We start from the raw sequence: 21,320 nt of genomic DNA on the forward strand, positions 1-21,320 counted from the left end.
TTCACAGTCTTTCGCTTTCAAATACATAATCTCTTCATCAGGGAAATCAAACTTAATTGGTTGGTAATCATCAAGAGGCTGACAAGCAAGATGCTCAGCAAGGACACTTCCTTTGATTGCTTTCTGAGCTTTGTACACAATATCATATTCAAACAACAACATTTGCCAACGTGCGATCTTTCCAGTAACAGCAGGTTTCTCAAAGATGTACTTGATTGGATCCATTCGGGATATCAACCAAGTTGTATGATTCACCATATAATGACGCAGGCGTTTGGAAGCCCAGGCTAAAGCACAATAAGTCTTTTCAAGCATTGTATACCGAGTCTCACAGTCGGTGAATTTCTTGCTCAGATAGTAGATAGCATGCTCTTTCTTACCAGTCTCATCTTGTTGACCGAGGACACAGCCCACAGAATCATCTAACACTGACAGATACATAATCAAAGGCCTTCCTTCCACTGGCGGGACAAGGATAGGTGGCTCCAACAGGTATTCTTTAATGCTATCAAAAGCTTCCTGACATTCATCATTCCATACAACAGGCTGATTCTTTCTGAGCAATTTGAAAATTGGACCACAAGTAGTAGTCATGTGGGATATAAATCTTGAAATATAATTCAGACGTCCGAGAAAACCTCTGACTTGCTTCTCAGTTTGAGGGGCCGGCATCTCTCTGATGGCTCGGACTTTGTCAGGATCAACTTCAATGCCTTTTTGACTGACAATGAAGCCTAGCAACTTTCCAGATCTTACACCGAATGTACACTTGTTAGGATTCAACCGCAGCTTGTACTTTCTTAATTTTTCAAACATCTTTTTCAAATACACAACATGTTGCTCTTCATCACTTGATTTCACAATCATGTCATCAACATACACTTCAATCTCTTTGTGAATCATATTATGAAACAGAGTTGTCATACCTCTTTGATAGGTAGCACCAGCATTTATCAAGCCAAACGGCATCACTTTATAACTGAACGTTCCCCATGGGGTGATGAAGGACGTCTTTTCTCTATCTTCAGGTGACACCCGTGTCTAGTTGTAGCCAGAGAAACCATCCATAAAAGAGAACACTTTAGACTGAGCAGTACTGTCAACAAGCACATCAATATGAGGCAATGGGAAGTTATCTTTCGGACTAGCTTTATTCAGATCTCTGTAATCAACACACATTCGGACTTTCCCATCTTTCTTTGGTACTGGTACAATGTTGGCAATCCACTCGGGATATTCAGCCGTCATGAGGAAACCCGCATCAATTTGCTTTTGTACCTCAGCCTTGATCTTAAGAGCCATGTCTGGACGAGACCTTCTCAATTTCTGTTTGACAGGAGGACATTCAGGTCTTGTCGGTATCTGATGTTCCACAATCTTGGGATCTAGACCCGGCATATCTTCATAGGACCATGCAAAGACATCTGGATAATCATGGAGAAGATGAGTGATCTTCTTCTTCACCTCTGGCTCAAGTGCAGCACCGATCTTGATCTCTCGCTTGTTTTCTTCAGTACCCAGGTTGATAAGCTCAATCTCTTCCTGGTGAGGTTGAATGGCTCTTCTTTCTTGCTCAAGCAGTCGAGTGATCTCATACGGTACCTCTTCATCATCATCCTCATCTTCAGCTTCATATACAGGGAATTCAAAATTTGGAGGAATCATAGGGTCACTGTGTTCAACGGGTTTATTAGGGTTCAATCTACATAATATGATTGGGATGATTTTTAGAAAAATGTTTTCTATGCAGATTTTTGAAATTAATTAGAAAATACAGATGTTTTGGTTTTTTCTGGCATTACCATTATTTCCAAGAAAAAGGCACTAAAAAAGTAAAAAACAAAGAGTCGCGAGAAAGACGACAACTTTTATTGATAACGGCAATGCCGAAACAAACATGCCCTTACAATGATATCACTTTCGCCTTGGGCAGAGCGAAATGATTGTTATTTTGAAAACAAAGAAAAATATGAGCAACAAGACACATTACATGGAAGCATGCATGACTAAAGGAACATCAATGGCCTCCCAATTTCTCACAGTGCCTCCTGGTACAACAAATGTAGGCACATAATTACTCTCAGCAGCATCTTCAGCAATAGCATTGATAAACCCAGCACTGTAGAAAGTTCCTGTTGAAACGCCAGAGGTTGGGGAGAATCCAAGGCCCTCTTTACGCTTGTTTTCCAAAATCTGAATCACTTTGCCCCAGCCAGCAGCTTGCCCTTCTTGAACAGCTTTCTGGGCGTCTTTCAATGAAGCCATGCTAGCACTAGCCCTCCGGGGTTCTGCACCCTCAACAGTCAAGCCTTGAAATGACGTCCCTTCAGCGGACCCTGCTTCAAAACAAGAGAAAGATGACACTTGGCTAACCAGATATGCTTCTTCACCATGTACAGTGATAATATTACCATTCCTCACAAACTTGAGCTTTTGGCGCAGAGTAGAAGTTACTGCCCCAGCATCGTGAATCCATGGTCTTTCGAGGAGACAACTGTAAGAAGCATTGATGTCCATGACCTGGAAAGTAATCTGAAATGTTTCGGGACCAATGGTAATTGGTAGATCTACCTCCCCAAGAACATCCTTGCGAGATCCGTCAAAAGCTTTAACCAGATAGCTACTTCCCCTCAGAGAAATTCCATGATGACTCAACTGCCTTAGTGTAGATTCAGGCATTACATTCAAGGATGATCCAGTGTCCACCAACACATTGGATATCATGTCAGACTTGCAGTGTACTGAGATATGCAGAGCCAAGTTGTGGTGTTTCCCTGCTTCGGGGAGTTCATCGTCACCAAACCCCAAGTTATTGCAAGCAGTGATATTACCCACTATTCCCTCAAACTGACCCACAGAGACTTCATGATCAACATAGGCCTGTTCCAGTACTTTCATCAACACTTTCCTGCGAGCTTCTGAGCTCAAGAGCAGAGACAAGATGGATATCTTTGACAGAGTTTGCAGCAACTGGTCAACAATCTTATAGTCACTCTTTTTAATAAGCCTCAGAATTTCATCCAGATTAGACTCGTTAATAGATTGGCCTGTTGGGCCGGGGCTCTTGTCAATAGGAGGAGCAACTGGTGGAGTTATTGTGGCGATAGGTGTAACCACCTTCTTTTGGAACAAGGGTGGACGGACTTTTCCGCTTCTCATAGCTGTAATTTCACCTGCACCATTGTCAACTGTAGCCGGAGATACCAGAGGCACTTCCACTCCATTCTCAATCATGGTTGCATTGTACTTGTAAGGGATTGCTTTTGTAGAGGCATAAGATACCGGACCAGGTAACCTGATCACTAAGGGCTCAACATTCCTTGTCTGAGATGCAGTTTCAACAGGAGAATCATGAAACACTGGCACAATCACACAAACATCACTGGCAATCAAGTGTTTGTCATCCATCAGGCTCTGTATATCATCTTGCACCACACAACAACCCATGGGATTTTGGAGACATTCTGAACAAGAAGCATGATCGTGATTGAACAAAGAAGCTCGGCAAAGTTTGACATGCAGCGGTACCAAGGGAGTAACAATATTACGGACATCCAACATGGGATCCTCTTGAGGAACAGGAACTCTTTCGAAAGCCTCGATCATGTTAACCGCAGCATGGTTTGGAAGTGGATTGTCAAGAACATGAGGAACACTATTTTCAAAAGTCAACCGTCCTTTTTCTATCAGGTCTTTCACAATATATTTCAGAGCATAGCAACCTTCAACATCGTGGCCTTGAGCACCCTGATGGAATTCACATGTGAGATCCTGTCGGAACCTAGGAGGCAATGGATTAGGCGGAGGCTTGCCTGGTCTAGTGACACAGTGGCCCTTAGCAAGTAGAGTTGGGAGCAGCTCAGCATACCGCATAGGTATTGGTGGAAAGTAAGTCTTGGGTCGAGAACCCTGTTGTTGCTGCTGCTGTTGTTGAGCAGGAAGCTGGTGCTGTACTTGTTGAGCAATGGCATTAACGGGCACTGGTGGTTGACCTGGTGGCAGAGGATATTGCCGATAGAATGACGGGAAGAAAGGATGTTGAGAGTACTGCATGTATTGATAGGGCAAAGGTAATTGAGTAGCAGTTGTAGATGGGTTACCAGATACCATCCCTACTTCGGATTCTTTCCTCTTATGGTGGCCATTACCATACTTCTTTGGTGCACTGGCTGAAGATTCACCTTTCTCAAGAACAATGATACCTTCTCTGACGGCCTCTTCTAGACGAGTTCCCATGGTAACCATGTCAGAGAAGTTGTTTGGAGCAGAGACTATCATTCTTTCCTTATATTCCTTCTTCAAAGTCTTCAGGAATGTCTGTGTTAATTCTTCCTCATCAAGCCGAGGAAAAACACGGGCAGCTGCCCCTCTCCATCTCTGGGCATATTCACGGAAAGTTTCATCTGATTTCTGAGACAAAGAATTAAGAGAGTCTCTATTTGGCTTCAGACGGGTGTTGAACTCATAATGACTTTCAAAAGCAGCAGCAAGTTCCTCAAAAGTATGGATATTGTCTTTGCTCAAACCAGTGTACCAATCTGCCGCATCTTCTGCTAGGTTGTCTTGGAAGCAGTGTATCATCAGTGCATCATTATCTGCATAATTGGCCATCTTTCGGACGTACCGAATGACATGGCTATGTGGGCAGGAAGATCCATTGTATTTGTCAAAATCTGGCACCTTAAACTTCTTAGGAACCTCAAATCGGGATACCAAGCATAGATCACGAGCCTTAGCAGAGACACCGTTCCCACGGCTAGCTTTGACCTCACGGAGTTCTCCAGCCAACTCTCTCAACTGTTGTTTTATAGCCTCAATTGCAGGGTTTTGTCCACGCGGAGTATCGACATCAATCACCTGTTGCACAGTGTGGACAATAGGATCGGTAACAACGGTAGTCACTTGAGGCATAGAGGTGGATACGGGAATCTGTCCTTGACCAGCAAAACCAGAGACACCAGCAGCAGTATTAGGAGAATAGTAAGCTGAGAGCCCATAAGGACGCCCATTGGGCATAACAAACCGAGCATCAGTAGCCACAGTAGACAGTGGGATAGAGGGAATCCCTTCAGTAGAAACTGGAACAGATGTGGCTGGTTGTTCCTGTGCAGCCATCATAGTGGACATAGCGTCATGAGCCTTAGCCAAATCTTCTTTCATAGCAGCCAATTCGGCACAGAGCTTAGCATTTTCTTCTTCAAAGTTAGCCATAATTCTTCTCTTGTGAAATCTTGTTTGATGAATTCTATCTGGTTGGTAGACTTTGCGAGCACGAGCCACTTTTCAGACTGCGGCGGACAAAACCAGGAGGCAATGAGCACGAGAGAAGTCTTTTGTGACCAATGAATGCATATGATGCATGAAATGTATAAATGCATATGCAAAAGGACTCTTTTTGTGTTATCGAAGGGTTTTAGACAAATTAGTAGTTTGTAAACATTACTAAACAATAATTAACATAAACGGGAAACAAACAACCAACATATAGTTTTACAAGACGGTTCCCTTTGAAATGCTAAGCCAAGGGATAGACTTTGAAATGTAAAGCAACATAAATGGAAATAACAACAGGAAATGGAGATCCTCAAGCATAGGAAGTGGAAGCATCATCCTCAGACTCCGACTCCTAACTGCAGTATCGTGCATAGAAGTCACGGGCACCCCTAGCCCTCTTGGAGTCTCTCATAAGCAACCTATCTTTCTCTTCAATCTCTCTCCTAGCCTTAGCTAACTCTTTCTTCAGTATCAAGACCTCATGAGTCTGCTGCTCATCCTTTCCATCCAAAGTCATGATCAAGTTCTCAGCCTCATAGTATCTAGCCCTCCACTGATGCTTCTCCCGACTCTCCATAGCTAGATGCTCCTGATACATCTCCTGGGTAGGTGGGAGTAGAGGCATGGTAGGAACAGATGCAGACACATATCTCATAGAGGGGTAAGGCATACCAATCTCCTCAGCTTGGTTTATCACCCACTGTGTATAGGCCTCATGAGCAATATCGGACCTTACACCCATATGTTTCACCTCTTTCTTCCGAAGTTTAGACCAAGCTTCCATGAAATCCTCCCTTAATCCCGTGGGAGCATTGGAGTAGTGGAAGAAGTAAGGAGATGTAGCAAGATTGATGGGCTTTCCTTTCATCAGGAAACCAAATTGTCGCAAAGCGAGCTCCGGGTTATAGTTGATTCCACCCCGGGTACCAAGAAGAGGTACATTAAGAAACTTCCCACCACCAAAGATGATTTCCTTAACCCTAGAAGCGGGAGTGAGCCAAACCACTTCATTAGGAGTGAGAGCCATAATCCTTTGTGAAATAGACCAATTCTCTGGATTGTCGTGGAAAGACTTCGGAAGGTGCGAAATAAACCACCTATAGAGGAGAGGCACACAACAAAGAATATATCCACGACCTTTGCCGGAACGATCGTGAATAGCATGGTATGTGTCAGCTAGCAAAGTAGGAACCGGATTCTTGGAGTGGAAGATCATAATAGCATTCATGTCCACGAAGTCATCAAGATTTGGAAAGAGAATAAGCCCATAGATGAGAAGTGCAAGAATAGCCTCAAGAGTGTCCTGACAAGTGGTATTGAGGTTGGCTTTCTCAAGTAGATACTCTGAAGTGAACCCTCGGATACGAGCCTTAGTGACAAGATTCTTGGAGACGTCGGTGGTCTTGAGATAGAGATCTTTAGCAATAACCAATGGAGTAGGAGGATTCTCGAGTCCCGTAAAGGGTACCCCCTTAGCAATAGATAGACCCATCAAGTGAGAATAAGCCTCTAGAGTAGGCACCAACTGAAAGTCCGGAAAAGTAAAGCACCGATACTCCTGATCATAGAATTGAACTAGAGTGTGCACAAGCTTCTCATCCACATTAGTGTGGAGAATAGTAAGTAAAGCCACATTAGTGTGCACAACCAGTCGGATCCTCGACCTTGAGTGCCAAATCTCTCAAACTAGCCAAATCCACTTCCTTGAACTTGTAGGACTTAGTCTTTCCCATTCCTACAATGTTTACAAATTCAAATTGTCTAAGCCCTTCGATAACAATGCATGGAAAAAGTTTATGCATGTATGCATGTATGCATGAATGCATGATTATGTTCAAGTTCGGAGAAAACATGGTGGGTTAAAGTTCAAAGTCGAGGAGTCATGGGCGAACACGGTGTCCGGTGAAACTAGGGCTTTAGGATAATAGTAGCTGGGTTCTAAAAAGGTTCCCAAGTTGCAACCTCTCCGACGTATATCACGGTGTCACGAGACAAACACTCGCTCCATGATTATCCGTAAGAAGGTCTAACTTGAGTGTAGTATCGCGTGACGACTAAAATTCGAGACAACACTCGGTTTAGCCTCCGCACTACGTCCTAGAAAATGGCCATGGATGGGTTTGGTTATCTACGATTCATAGCGTCATAGAACAATTAGAAGTAAAGTGCCTAAACGCGACAACACGCGCCGACAACATCACCCCCAAAATGCCTTAGCTATGTGGGATTGATCGCATAATCCAAAACACGAGGCAACCCCCGGAATGAATTGTCGATTATATCCCTCCTAAATCCTAAGTTCACTCATCCCGGGTGCAGGACTTTTGATATTCTCACCCCACACGTTTGCAAGAATTTAAACATTTATTCACATAGGAAAGCAAGTAAAAGAAACAAGCAAAAAAGAGCGCAAGCGTGGAAATAAAGACTAGGCGTAACTCTCGAATCTCCCCAGTGAAGTCGCCAGCTGTTTTATCTTGGTTTTCGGGTGTCAAACATTGATTACGTTTGAACCTTTTTAACCGGTGATATCTTATTTTTTCTTGGGAAGGGAAAAAGTAAGCAAAACCCTTGAGAATCGAGGTCCGGGAGTTGTTTTCGCTACGGAAAGGTGTTAGGCACCCATAACGACTATAGTATCCTATAGGAACCGTCTTTAATTTCTACGCGCGCGCTTTATTTTTAAATGCTATTTGAAAGTGCTTATTTAAACCTAAGGGTTTTCTAAATGAAGAATTGGAGGGAGAAGAATGTGTTTGAATTTTTATTTTATTTGAATTGAAGGAATTTTGTTTCCTTGCCTACGTACCCGTTTAAGGGATCAAATCCACCGTGGTTCTCTTCCAAAAATGTTTTTGTTTTTGTTGGTTGATTTTAAGTTTGAAAATGGAATTTTGAAGAATAGAGATTGAGAGGCCTTAAAGGCATGAGATTTTAAGAAAAAGTGAGGTTTGATTAGTTATTTTGGAAAGAAAAGTCAAGTATGATTAAGATTCATTGAAATTTTTATTAAGAAAATGAAAGGAAAATCAATGGGATTTTGATCCCAAGGTTTATTAAGAAAAATATTTGAGTGATGTTGTTCATATTTTTTTGGAAAAAATGATTTTTCTAAGTGTAAAGCCTAAGCATTCATCTAAACATACAATCCTAAACATACATCTAAACATGCATAACCTAAGTATATATCTAAAGGTATCTATGTGATGTGTGTGCATGTGTCGGTGCTTGTGTCGGTGTACATTATTAGAGTCCATCGTCCTTATTACATCATTGGCCTAGATACATTCTATAGTCTTGCAAGGAATTAAAAGTATAAGAAAAATATTACAAAATCCCTAGATATTTACATTCTAAGCCTTGGTACAAATTAAATTGCAAGAACAATAGAGATGAATATGAGATGAGAGGGGCTTATGAGATGCATGAAATATGAAATGAAAGGGGTTAGTAGCATAAGGTGTAATGGCATGAAAATTATAAGCAAGAGACATACTAAAAACTTGACAAAAGGTGATGGAATTCTTAACCTAAAGTGGCAAGATACACTTAAAATTTACCATGACATCAAGACAAACATGTGACCCATAATCCTCATATCATGCCAATTTTCTAAAAGGTTTTATTACATTTTAATGATATGAGAATCATAAGAACACATTCAAGTCAAGATTCATGGCATATCTAGGCATATTTGCATTATTTATCCACATAACTTGCAACACAAGAAAATGACAAATCCCAATCCCAAACAGTACAAAAAAAAAATGCAAATCAGGGACAAGCACATTACAAAACTACATAACAAGCACATGTATCATTTTAACAAAATATCACATCAAAACCTTAGCACAAATTCTCAAGAAAACAAACTAATCACAAGTAATATCATGCACATTTTTATCAATTTTTTTATTATGCGAAATATTCAGAAAAACACCAAGAAATATACTAAAACACATTGGAGATTTTTAGGAATTTTAAAGGGTTTTCAATAAGACAGGGGGTGTGAATATGAAACAAACAGTATGAAAATAGCACAAAAAACAAAGAAACGCAGGGGGCTAACAACTTAAGCCCAAGCCCAAAGGACCATGGATCCTGGGTCGCAGGGAGACACAGGGGCCGCAGGATTGACCCAGGGACCCAACCCTAGATCAAACGGTGGGACAAAGAAGATGAGACCGGTCTGGAGATGAACCAAACTGGTCTAGACGAACCGGTTTGGTTCACTCCTCTATAAAAGCAAGGAGACCGGTCCAAATTCATTTGTCCCTTGTGTTTCTCTCTCTTACTCTCATACTCTCTCGTTCTCTCTCTAAATCTTCCACCGTCTTCTCCGGCGGAAATAACCACCGCCGGTGACGATGAAGCCCTAAACTCACCAAATCTTCATGATCTAAGACTTTTCACCGTTCATTTTTCAATCTAAACATGAAACAAACACCAGAAATTGCAAACGAAGCTTGGATCTAAGCAGATCGGAGTTTAAACCTTTCGGTTTTAGGTCCTTCAAATCTCTTCGAGATCTTTTGAAACGAGGCTCTAATCTATGTTATTTTCTCTGCTGATGATGAATTTGAACTTAATTTTGTAAAATGAACGGTGAATTTTTGCAGATCCAAATTTTAGGGTTTGGTTTCGAAGTTTTTTAAATGTTTTTGGAATATCTTGAAACGAAACCCTAAATTGAACTACTTTACTCACTTATGACGATTATGAGCCTCGTTTCGAGAAATAAACGGTGAATCTTTGAAGATTCACATCTTTAGGGTTTCGTTTCAAAGTCCTTCGAATCCTTTCGAAGTTCTTCTTCAATTCACCGTTTATTTGTGTTTGTGGATCTTCGTTGAGCTTTTGCGATGAAAACGAAGGGGTTCTTTGAGGATTACCTGGTTTTACTTGGAGATTCGAACGAAAAGATCCTTGTTGATGCTTCTGGTAAGTTCTGGAACCGAAAATAAATCGGTAATCTTCTTCTTCTTCTTCAGTGGTTCAAAATTGCTTTGGTCTCTCTTCTTCTCACCTCAAAAAATCCTTCGTGATCGCAAATTTGTCCTTGACGGATGTTTGCTTGAATTGCGAAGGTGAGGATTCAGTGATGATGCTTTCTCTGAGAATCTTCTACGAATTCGAATCCATTTTGTGTAAATGTTGTTGAATTGAGTTTTCTGATGATGATTGGTACGAATTGGTATGAATCTGAGAGTTTGTTGCGGTGGTTTTGAGTTTGTTACGGTGGTGACTTGATTCAGTTACGGTGGTTAAGGCTTGGGAGAGAGAGAGTCTGTTAGGGTTTTCTGATGATGTGTCAGTGATTGAATGGTAATTCCCCTGTGTAATTGGTGATGTGGCTGCTTTTATAGGCTGCCATGTGTGCTTGGTGGCCAATGGCTTGTTGACATGTGTCCCTGGACTTGCTTGGGTTCGAAATTGGACTGTCTCTGGACTTGAGGGCCTCTTTGCAATTTTGAGACTTTAAGGACTGACCTGCAAAAATTATTAAGGACTATTCTGCAAATAAAACAAAGACTTAAGCAAAAAATAAAATTTCGAAATAGACAACAACAAAAAGACTTAAAAAAAAAAAAACTTGGAATTAGAAAAAGGACTTGAATGCAATTTTTGGAAGTTTGAGGATTTAAAAGAAAATTAAAAATAAAATTGGACTAGAAAAAATTGATAAATTTGACTAAACGTAAAGTGAAACGATTAAAAATGACAAAACGGACTAAAATGAACCAATGACTTAAATGAGGTACTTTAAAGTAACCTCTCTCTGCCGAAATTTCGTGTGAAATGACCAAAATGCCCCTGGGGACTAAAACGACTCAAAATGACTCAGACGCAATTTTAAAAAGGTTTTTTAACAGAGAATTGAAGCAAGAGTTTATTTAAACCAAATGAGAAGACTCAGAGACAATTTTGGAAATTACACAGAGTTTTAACACATGAAAAGACTAAAATGCCCCTAAGGGCTAAACTGACTCAAAATGACCTCAAATGCAATTTTTAAAAGGGATTTTGACACAGAATTGAAATAAGGACTTATTCAGACTAGTTGAAAAGACTCAAACAATCTTTAAAAGATTAAAATGAGTTTGGACACAGGAAATGACTAAAATACCCTTTTGTGTGAATTTTGCAAGTAATATTGAAATAAAATGCAGAGAAAGATGTAATTGATCAGAGACATATCAAATGACTTGAAATGCAAGAAAAGAAGAATTGAGTTAGTATTTTTAGGTCCAAAATTAGGGTATAACACTTATGAATTGACAGTTCAAAATTGACGACTCCGATTCATTTGGCTCAAATGGGTTAGCAAATACTCGCTCTTCTCACAAGGTAGGCTAATTGTGGTCAAGTATGTTTCACTCATTAACAAAAATGTGTCTTGATCACATCCATGCCTTCACACAATTTAAAACAATTATTGGATTTAAAATAACACAATCGAGTTAAACAATGAATTCCGGTCTCCTTGCATATGTACAAACACTTGAGGTTTCCTCACTTTTAGGCTAGAACTAAGTGTAACAGGTAAGTATATGGGAGTAGGGGATGGGGATGTGGATGACAAAACCCGTCCCCACCCCACCCTATTGCCATGCATGGTTGTATTAGTGATTGTAAAGTTGACCACATGTAAAATATTAAAATTGAGTATTAATGAATAAAGTTAGTTTGTTGTCAAATTCCTTGATTTCACATTTCTTTCTTTCTTTGATCAACATAATAAGAGTACAAGTAGATTATTATTAAAGTAATCGAAATATCAATGACACTGGCACACAATTACAAATATAGTAAAATCATTCGCTAAACAATCTCTAATCGTCTTGCATAAATTGCCCATTCATGCCCTGGTCTTTTAATTCTATAAAATGAATTGATTTTGATTTAGTTCTAACTAGTATGGTTGTTTTTTTAAAGCATGATATCCTTCAAAAAAAAATCCGAAGACGATGAAGAAAATTTACAAGCCTTACGATATGGTCTTCAAATCTCACAGTCTCCTTCAGTCTCGTCTCTATAGACAATAGGTTTGGGAGAGTGAAAGGACACATGCTAAATCTGTCCAAATTAAGAAACGTGATAGAAGATATTTATTGGAAAAGATTTTATTTGATTTTTTCCTTTTTTAACACTTAAGATGATGTGTCTAATTGAATGATTTTAATTTGTTGATAGTGTAAAGTTGTGTTATACCGTTGGTCTATTCTAATTAATCTCTTATAAAAAAAAAAAAAAAATTAGGTACAATCCCTAAAGTGCTTTTCGTATGGTTCTTGAATAAATTCACCATGATTTTATGAAATCCATCATTTTCTCGGAGTTTGTTGTATAAAAAAAAAGTGTATTTTTTGCTAAGAACGATATGAAAAGCACTATTGTATCTTTATTCCATATTAGTTAGATTAATGCAATTGAATATCTAATTAGATATTTTTTATTATATAATATTAATTAATATTAATAAAAAAATCCAATTTAAAAAGAATCCATTTTTTTGTAATCTCTAGTAAAAGAATTTTAGAGGATGTTATCCAATTGTTTTAGAGAACAAATCGGGGGACAATGCATAATATATGCAAGATTCGGGGTTAAAACCCCGGGAACAAATCGGGAGACAATCAAATGCAAATAAGTTTTGTCCTAAATCAAATTGCTTAACTTCTGTTTATGTTTTGCAAAACTGCTTTACACAAGGGAAACTGTGTCTACAGAAAAAGCCCATTAACAGAAAGAAAACAAAAAAATTATTACTTGTATATATAGAAAGAACGAACAGTATTTTACTGTACCATTAGTTTTTCTAATCGGAAACCCTTGAAACATAAAATGCTCAAGCCATCACTGAAACGGCACCCCTAGTTCACTCCCAAGACATCAACAAATGGGTTTTTATTTACCCGATGAATGTTGGGAATCCATCTTCAGATTCATCATCAACAACGATGACGGAAATTTGAGTTCTCTCTCCCTAGTCTCTAAGCAGTTCCTCTCCATCACCAATTGTCTTGTATATTCTTTCCGTGTCCGAAAGGAAACCCGTCCTTTCCTCCCTCTTCTCTTCAAAAGGTTCACCAATCTCAACACCCTCGACCTCACACACTACTACGATGACCGCGACCTCGACGATCTTCTCAGTCAAATCTCGAATTTCCCCTTGAAACTCACATCTCTCAAACTCCCCGAGCATTCCACCTTTCCGGCAATTGGGTTTCGAGCTTTCTTCCAAAGGGTTACCACATTGATGTAACACCCATACTAGACGTATCTAGAAAGTCTAGCATGTGCGTTAGTTTAGTATTGGATACATTAAAAATTTACAACATTAAAACTTCGAATGAATAATTTTATACAACAAATGTGTTTGTACAACATAAATACTACTCAACTCTTAATAAATATACTATATTTAACCTTGAATATCCATACGTCCTGCAGCGGTACAAACGAACACTTGTCGCATCATCCATTCGGCTACTAGCTTGCTAAACCAACCTGATATCTGAAACAAAATAAGGATTGGGATGAGACATAATGTCTCAGTGAGTTCCACCTAATCCTAGGTTATAGGCAACCACGGGGGAGAACCTACGGTCACCACGTGTCTATTTTATAACCTGGCGGTTGATTATACGTGTGTGGGGACTTGCATACTTAGACGGTTGTGCATATTAGGGCCGTCATAGTTCATCTTACTTGTTATAGGCTTCACTTCCTATACATGTCATGGCGGTCGAGGGGGAAATCTAAGACCGCATTGCCAAGGATACGCTCTACGTATTCGAGGCCTAAACATACATATCATGACATTAATCTAAACCGGACGATTAGGGGAAACCTAAAATCGTCATCTGTATCATGCTCTTTACTTGCTCTAATCCATTCCCTGTACTTATCATGTAGCATCTAATGCTCTTATTCTTAAACATAAACTTGCATGGATTCACTCTTTCATACTCATGAACATAACATAATCATAATCATATTATACATAAACGTATCTAAGTTCATTCATTAGGTTAGCGTTGAACAAACAATTATTATCTTGGTTCATTTTACGGATAGTCCCGGGTGGAGACACCCCGAGATCAATCCCATACATGACCGATGTACGTACATCGGACTCCCTCAGTGTCGTGCGGGTCCCTTGCTGCTTAAACCGTTCCCCTTAGGTCGAGAACGTCCCGTATCCCCCTAGCGTGGATAACAAGAGACACGAGCACCTACGTCTTGCTTATTTCAGTGACATGCGGGTCACTTACGGCTTGAATCGTTCCCCTTAGATCGAGAACCTCTTGTATCCCCCTGATGTGGATAGCAAGAGACATGCCACCTACTTAATAGTCATGGTCTTGTCGTACGTATACTTAAACATATTCATACTTGCTTGCTTAATACCTCGGAACCTTAATCGATCCGATTAGCGGTAATCTTATACTTGTTCATGCTTGTAAATTTTTAATCGTGGTGGAGTGATTAACTAATCAAACCACGACTTAACATACTTGCTACAACACTCTTGATCATGTGTGAAGACAACAAGCTTCGCGTCTTATCATTCTAGAGATTCATGCTAACTAGCTAGTTCTCGACAACTATGTCGAGGCTCTAGTTTTCCCCTTGCTTAATGAATAATTTGCTACCCGTTTCATGACATAATTCTCTCGTACGTTATGCTTTACTACCTTGTTAAATACTTGCTTCACGTTATAAAAGAATTACTTAGAAAACATATGCCTTGGGGGTTAGTTATGAAGGGTTTGCATTTATAGAAGGATGCCTAAGCGAAAACCAAACCACGCACAACGAAAGGGCCGAGACGAGCGAACAGGGCAGCAGCCCACATTCACTCGCCTTGCACTCGCAGTGGCGAGCTGGAGGCGAGTGAACACCCCTCCCTGCCCTTGTTGCTCGCAGTGGCGAGCTTCTTACTCGCAGTGGTGAGTTGGTGCAGACAGCGCCTGCATTTGTTGTTTTAACTCAAAAATCTTCAACACACATTGTCCCAAGGCATACAACATCTCTAGTAATCAAAGTGACCTGAAAGAAATCTTGAAGCAAGCAAACACAAGTACATAAAGCATAGCAATGGAAAGGGATAACAAAACACTAGTTAAAGCCCTAGAAATATCATTCATGACATAAACATAATTCCAAGGGTAGGATATCTATCTATGGAACTCACCTAAACAAATTCTTGAAGCATCCACAAGCTCCAAGCTCAAACATGCCCAAAACCTTAACTTTTGTTCACTTGCTTCCTTTGCCCAAACCAATCAAACTTGTTGTTATTCCTTGCAAATTAAGACACCTTAACATGCTCAAAACCATGCTCCTAATATCCTCCTCAAACACATATTCAAAACCCTAATTCTTGATTCCATTCCTAAGATGACTTCAAAACTCCACCTCTAAATCATTGTAGTTTCTTGCTTACAAAGAAATTGCTAGCATCCATGCTTGGTTCATCATCTAAACAACTTGAAAGGTTGATGATAAAGAGAGGAAGAGGTGGTATGAGTTTTCTAGAGAGAAAAAGGAGAGGATTAAACCAAAACCCACCTTCCATAAACTTAATAAATCTTGAGAGAACAAAAGAATATGCTTGCCAAGGAAGGAGTATTAGAGAAGGATTGGTGGAGAAGAGAGAAAAGGGTGGCGTGAAAGAAGAGAGAAGGGAGAGCAAAATCACAAACAAAACCTAAAGAGAGAAAGGGAAGAAGAAAGTGAGATATTTTGGGACAAATCCAAATAAATATCCTTTCCACATGAATTTACCATTATGCCCTTGCCTCTAGAGTGTTTAAAACCTCTCTGATACTTTTCTCGTAAATAGCTGACATATCATAAAATATTTCCAATAACTTACTTTCCATGAATTTAATTCCTCTGACACGATCAACTGGTAATATACCGATACTGTCAGGCGGGATATTACAATTGACCTCTCTCAATTGTGGTTCTCTTAATAGCTCTCACTTCTTACTCATTGCCGATTGTTTCCCTTTGCTCAAAGAACTCAACCTCGGTAACACTTTTATAAACAATAGCGCTGATCCACTTCAATCTCTACTATCCAAGTGTCGATGTATACAACATTTGGATCTTCATCGCACTTATTCTCTGAATAATAAACATGTTATCGAGTCGTCTTTGTTTCTTGCTGATTTGGTGTTAATAAATCTTAGTGCATGTTTCCGCCTCACTGAATCAGCCTTGTTTTCACTCGTTAGGAATTGTCCTTCACTCAGTGACATCAAAATGGAACGAACCAATATTGGGAAAGAGAGAGCAGAGAATTCTGATTCTTTGACAGATATTGCTGTATACCCTCAGTTAAAGTCTCTCTATTTGGGTCACAATTTTTGGTTAAGTGATGAAAGCATCGTAATGTTTGCATCCATTTTCCCCAATTTGCAACATCTTGATTTGCATAGTTGCTATCTCTTGTCTGAAGGTATTTGTCAAGTTTTAAAGAGATGTTGTAAGATTAGCCATTTGAACTTAGCCTATTGTAAAAAAGTGAAGCTACATGGAATGAACTTTGTAGTTCCCAAGCTGGAGGTGTTGAACTTGTCATATACGGAGGTTAATGATCAAACACTCTATTTGATCTCAAAGAATTGTTGCGGACTTTTGGAACTATTACTGGAAGATTGTCATCATGTCACAAAGAAAGGAGTGAAACATGTGGTAGAAAACAACACACAATTGAGGCAGAAAATTGACAAACATGGGAAATTCTTCTCGCGTCATGGATGCCTTCTTTGCGGCGTATATTGCTTTGAAGTTTAAGCAATGTAAGTTGTTTGTTTCTTTTAAACATAAGGATTTCCTTCATTGAAAACTCTAGTCTGAAATTGATTTTTCTTTGTTGCCAATTAGATTCTAAACATATACATGATAAATAAATTACATAGAAATTATGGAAAGTAAACAGAAAGAGGTCACGAACATTATATACTTAATACTATGTTACTTAAAAAATTAGTTTTGCTATGTTAAGTATAGGATTCAACGTCATTTGACTTTCTTTTTAAATAACTTTTTTGGAAAAGCATTAAACAATTTGAGTTATCCCTTTTGAGTTATACCTTTTGTTATGTAGACATATGCAAGCCCTTCAGTATTGACAGATACCTATTCTTCTCTTTATCAAATTTAAAACAAATTCTAAATTTATTTTGGGGTGTGTTCTTTCCGTGCTTCAGTGATCACTCTCCAGTGCAGATGGAGGAAGTTTTCTAGTACTCATTGGTCTTTTTCTTGTGCAGCAGTTATTCTTCTTGCTTCTAGCAGGGACTGATTGCTATTTTTATGGGTGTGAAGTTTGATTTTGCTTCGACTCTGCAGTTTTGGGGGTTATTTTGTGATTCTTGTGTTATGTTTGGGTTCTGGTGGCCGTTGCCGTTTTTGGTATCGTGACTGTTGTTTCTTTTGTGGTTCTTGTGTGTTATGTTTGAGTACATGTGTTTCATTTGGATTTTTATGTATACGTGGCTTATGTGAGTTTCTATCAATTTTCGGGTTGCTATTGATGTCATACTTTTCTTGTTTTTCCAATCACTGCCTTTGCAATTTTGTTGGTTCATGAATAAAATTGTAACAGATGGTTCATCTGAACCGAACTGAATTGGTTCAATTTATAAACTATCAATCAGAGTTCGGTTTTTCAATTTGATTTTTTATTGTTTTTATAAGAATTCTATGTATAGCTTGTGAATTGCTCAAATGTCATACTAGTGTTTCGAACCACCTAATTTAACTTTGACGTTGGTTTTACGGCTAATTCTATGATGCACAAGTAAAATATGTGTTGTACCATTCACAAATTTGTTTCCACCATTGGAACAATAAGTCTCAGACTTATATGTAAACCTGGTGGAAAAGTAACCAATCAGTTAGCCAGAAACCTATGAATTAGCAATAAGAGCAGTGCTAGCGACAATCGCTTACACACTCTCCTAGTGACACTCGCTCATCATTTAAGACACGTCATCTGTTTTGTTAAATCATGCACCGGGTAACTGGTTTAGGCAGTTTCTAAAATTTGATGACTTTATCCTCAAAAACCCAAAATCAACGCAAATCTGCTGTTTGCAAATGTCATTTCTTCTTCTAACACCACTTCAGTATCCGAGTTCAACCGTTGTGGTGTTGTGATGTTTATGTTCCAAAAAGACTCCCTTAAAGCTTCAAATCAAAAGCGTTTTGATGGGGTTATACAATGAAGGAAAGAGGGATTATGACAGGTTCACGGAATTGTGATGGTGAGTAATTTTTTTCCTTCTCTTTTATCAATCTAGTCAAAATTAAGATACTTTTTTTATTTTTTTTTAATTACCATGAATTATAAGATGTTCTGAAACTAGGAAACATATAAAATCATCTCTTCGATGATGTCAAAATAAAAAAAGAAAGCTTCTCTTGATAAAAAAAATGAAAAAGACTGACTTTCATCAAGTATACCATTATGCAAGGAAAGAGGTGTGGTTGGTGGGTTTGGCCTTTGGGGCGGCTGATACATAGCGGTGGCCGATGGTTTTCAGTTGATAGAGAGAGAAAGAATGAGATGAAAATATGGTGGCATCTATTAAAAAAAGGAAAAAGAAGAAAAAGAAAAAGAAAAGGAAGAGCCGGTTGCCAATTACAGGTCTAAAAAATAGGGTTACGTGGGCGTATCATTGAGAGAGTGGTTGAGAGAGAGTAGCTAAGCGGTTGACGCTAGCATTACTCTTAGCAATAATAATTAGAGTTATATTTGAATCTTTTTAGAAAGTATATGTTCTGGTATATTGCGTTAGCCTGAAACCTTCTTTGAAGTGATCATTCTAAATGAAGAATTAAAATTTCTGTTATTTCCTTAGTTAGAGCTTTTGACAATGGCAGCATCATTTTAAATGAGGAATTAAAATTTATGTTATTTCCATTTATACAAATAAATGAGGAATTAAAATTTATGTTATTTCCATTTATACAAAACTTACAATCACTACTATCATATATATTTTTGGTTCCAATTACTCTTTCTATTCTATTTTTCAGTAAAATTGTTCTCGTAAATTTGGTGTTGAATGCAGTCCCTATTTTCTACCTTTCTTATATGAAAATGCCGCCAAAGGTAATTAAGTTAGTAGTGAGACTTCAAAGAAATTTTCTTTGGAGAGGAACCGTGGAGGGAGGAAGATTTGTTGGGTGAAGTGGAATAAGGTTTGTCACTCAAGAAATAAGGGAGGTCTAGGTGTTAGGGATGTTAGGTTGGCAAATTTAGTCTTCTTGCTAAATGGCGATGGAAGCTACTCTGTGAAGACCGGCCACGTTAGAAGAGGATTCTTATTGATAAGTCTGGGTCTAGGTTGGGTGGAGATGGGTGGGGAGCTTTGGCTTACATACACGTCTGTTTGCCATTTTCTTGGTACCTTATTTTAGATCGAATACCGTCTCGTTCGAATCTCACAAGGTGGAGGTTTTAGAAACCGGAACAACTTCAAATTGTATTCTTTGTGGTATTTTGGAGGAGTCCGCGACTCACCTTTTTTTAAATTGTGAGGTGACCTCTAATGTGTGGCGTAAGGTTTTTACTTGGTTTGTAATTGATTTTCTTACACCTCCGGATTTGTTTGTGCATCTTGATTGTTGAACTCGTGAGGTCAATTCGAAGAAGTTGAGGAAAAGCATTTGTCTTTATTTGACGCGCCGCGATTTGAGTGATTTGGAAGGAGAGAAAATGATAGATTCTCCCGCTGTGTGCTCTGGCAGTAGTGTTTGTAGTTCCTTCATGCCTATCTTTTGGTAGTGGCCGGGGTTTGAACCCCGGACCTTGCATATTTTATGCATCGTCCAACCAACTGAGCTAAGCTCACGAGGACTCCTTCTTTCCTATCATAGCTCGTCTTGGGTAGATGTGGTGTTTTTCAATAATATTTAGCTGTTAAAAAAATCCATTACGTTTTTTCATCCATTAAGTTATAATTATTTGTTTTCGAGATGTAGTAACACACATTAAACACTTTAGTGCTTTTTATTTTTGTACAGAAAAGACTTTAGTGCTTTAAGTTCATTTTATTTTGGTTATTAAGTTATTATTAATGTAAGAAACTTTAACAACAGAAATAATAAAGGTGTAACCAAGTTGTTTGGGCTCCAGTGGCAAGGAGCTCCTTCCAAGGATGTACCCGGGGAATACCGGGTTCGATTTTCAGGGGGAACAACGCTTGGCCAGTGCGCATGAGCCAGATTAGTAGTCCATCTTTGATGGGTCGGAAACCGGTGCGAAAGCCAAAAAATAATAATAATAAAGGTATCTAAGGTTTATGACTTAAGAAATCACAATGAAAAGAAAAAGTTAGAGAAACTAAATATCCGGTGAGCTTGGCACAATTGTTAGGGACAATGTGTTGAAATATATTTTACTAAGCACATATCCTTAAAAGAACTTATTCACCTATAAAAGTAAAATATTTTACTAAGCATATATCCTTAATAAAACATATACGTCAGACACCTCACTTATTCATCTTTAAAAGATTAATTTTTAGCTACTTGAAAAAAAAAACTTAAAATTAACATAACAAACCAAAATTTTAATTTTAAGTTAAATTAGTAGACAATGAGTTGAAATATGGAGGGCCAGTTTCGAACCCCACATTTTGAAATTTTAATTAAATTATTTTGAAATTAAAAAAAAATATAACATTTTTATTTTAAGAATGAAAAATATGTTTTACTTGTTGAATGTATGTATTAATCGAGTTGCAACAGTGCTTCACTCACAAGAAATTAAGTCCACAAACAAAGCCAATATGCGTATATATAAAGATGAAAAGAACCCTATTTTGGTTTACAACAAACAAACTACCCCTGCTGCTTCTGTTCTCATCTGAAACCCTAAAACCAGCACCATGGTTTCTCATATCTTCTATTTCCTTTCCCACCGGTGTCGGAGGTCCTCAGACCATTCCCGGCCAATTAAACGGAAAAGAAAATCTTCACCGGAAAATTTACCACCAGCGAAACTCTTCCGAAATTCA

At 38.6% G+C, this 21,320-nt stretch overlaps 1 protein-coding gene across 1 annotated transcript; it reads left to right on the forward strand.

Moving 5' to 3' along the window:
• The first annotated feature begins 13,112 nt into the window (after positions 1 to 13,112).
• On the forward strand, positions 13,113 to 17,845 carry LOC146906600 (uncharacterized). The gene is made up of 4 exons (XM_085724683.1): positions 13,113 to 13,530; positions 16,230 to 16,325; positions 16,410 to 17,090; positions 17,565 to 17,845. Exons 1-3 carry the CDS (start codon positions 13,175 to 13,177, stop codon positions 17,083 to 17,085), a joined length of 1,128 nt encoding a protein of 375 aa, XP_085580809.1. The 5' UTR covers positions 13,113 to 13,174; the 3' UTR covers positions 17,086 to 17,090; positions 17,565 to 17,845.
• The last annotated feature ends 3,475 nt before the right edge of the window (positions 17,846 to 21,320 follow it).

The sequence above is a fragment of the Medicago sativa genome, chromosome 7, assembly GCF_051527215.1.
Source record: "Medicago sativa cultivar Bolivia chromosome 7, Bolivia_mono, whole genome shotgun sequence".
NCBI lineage: Eukaryota > Viridiplantae > Streptophyta > Magnoliopsida > Fabales > Fabaceae > Medicago > Medicago sativa.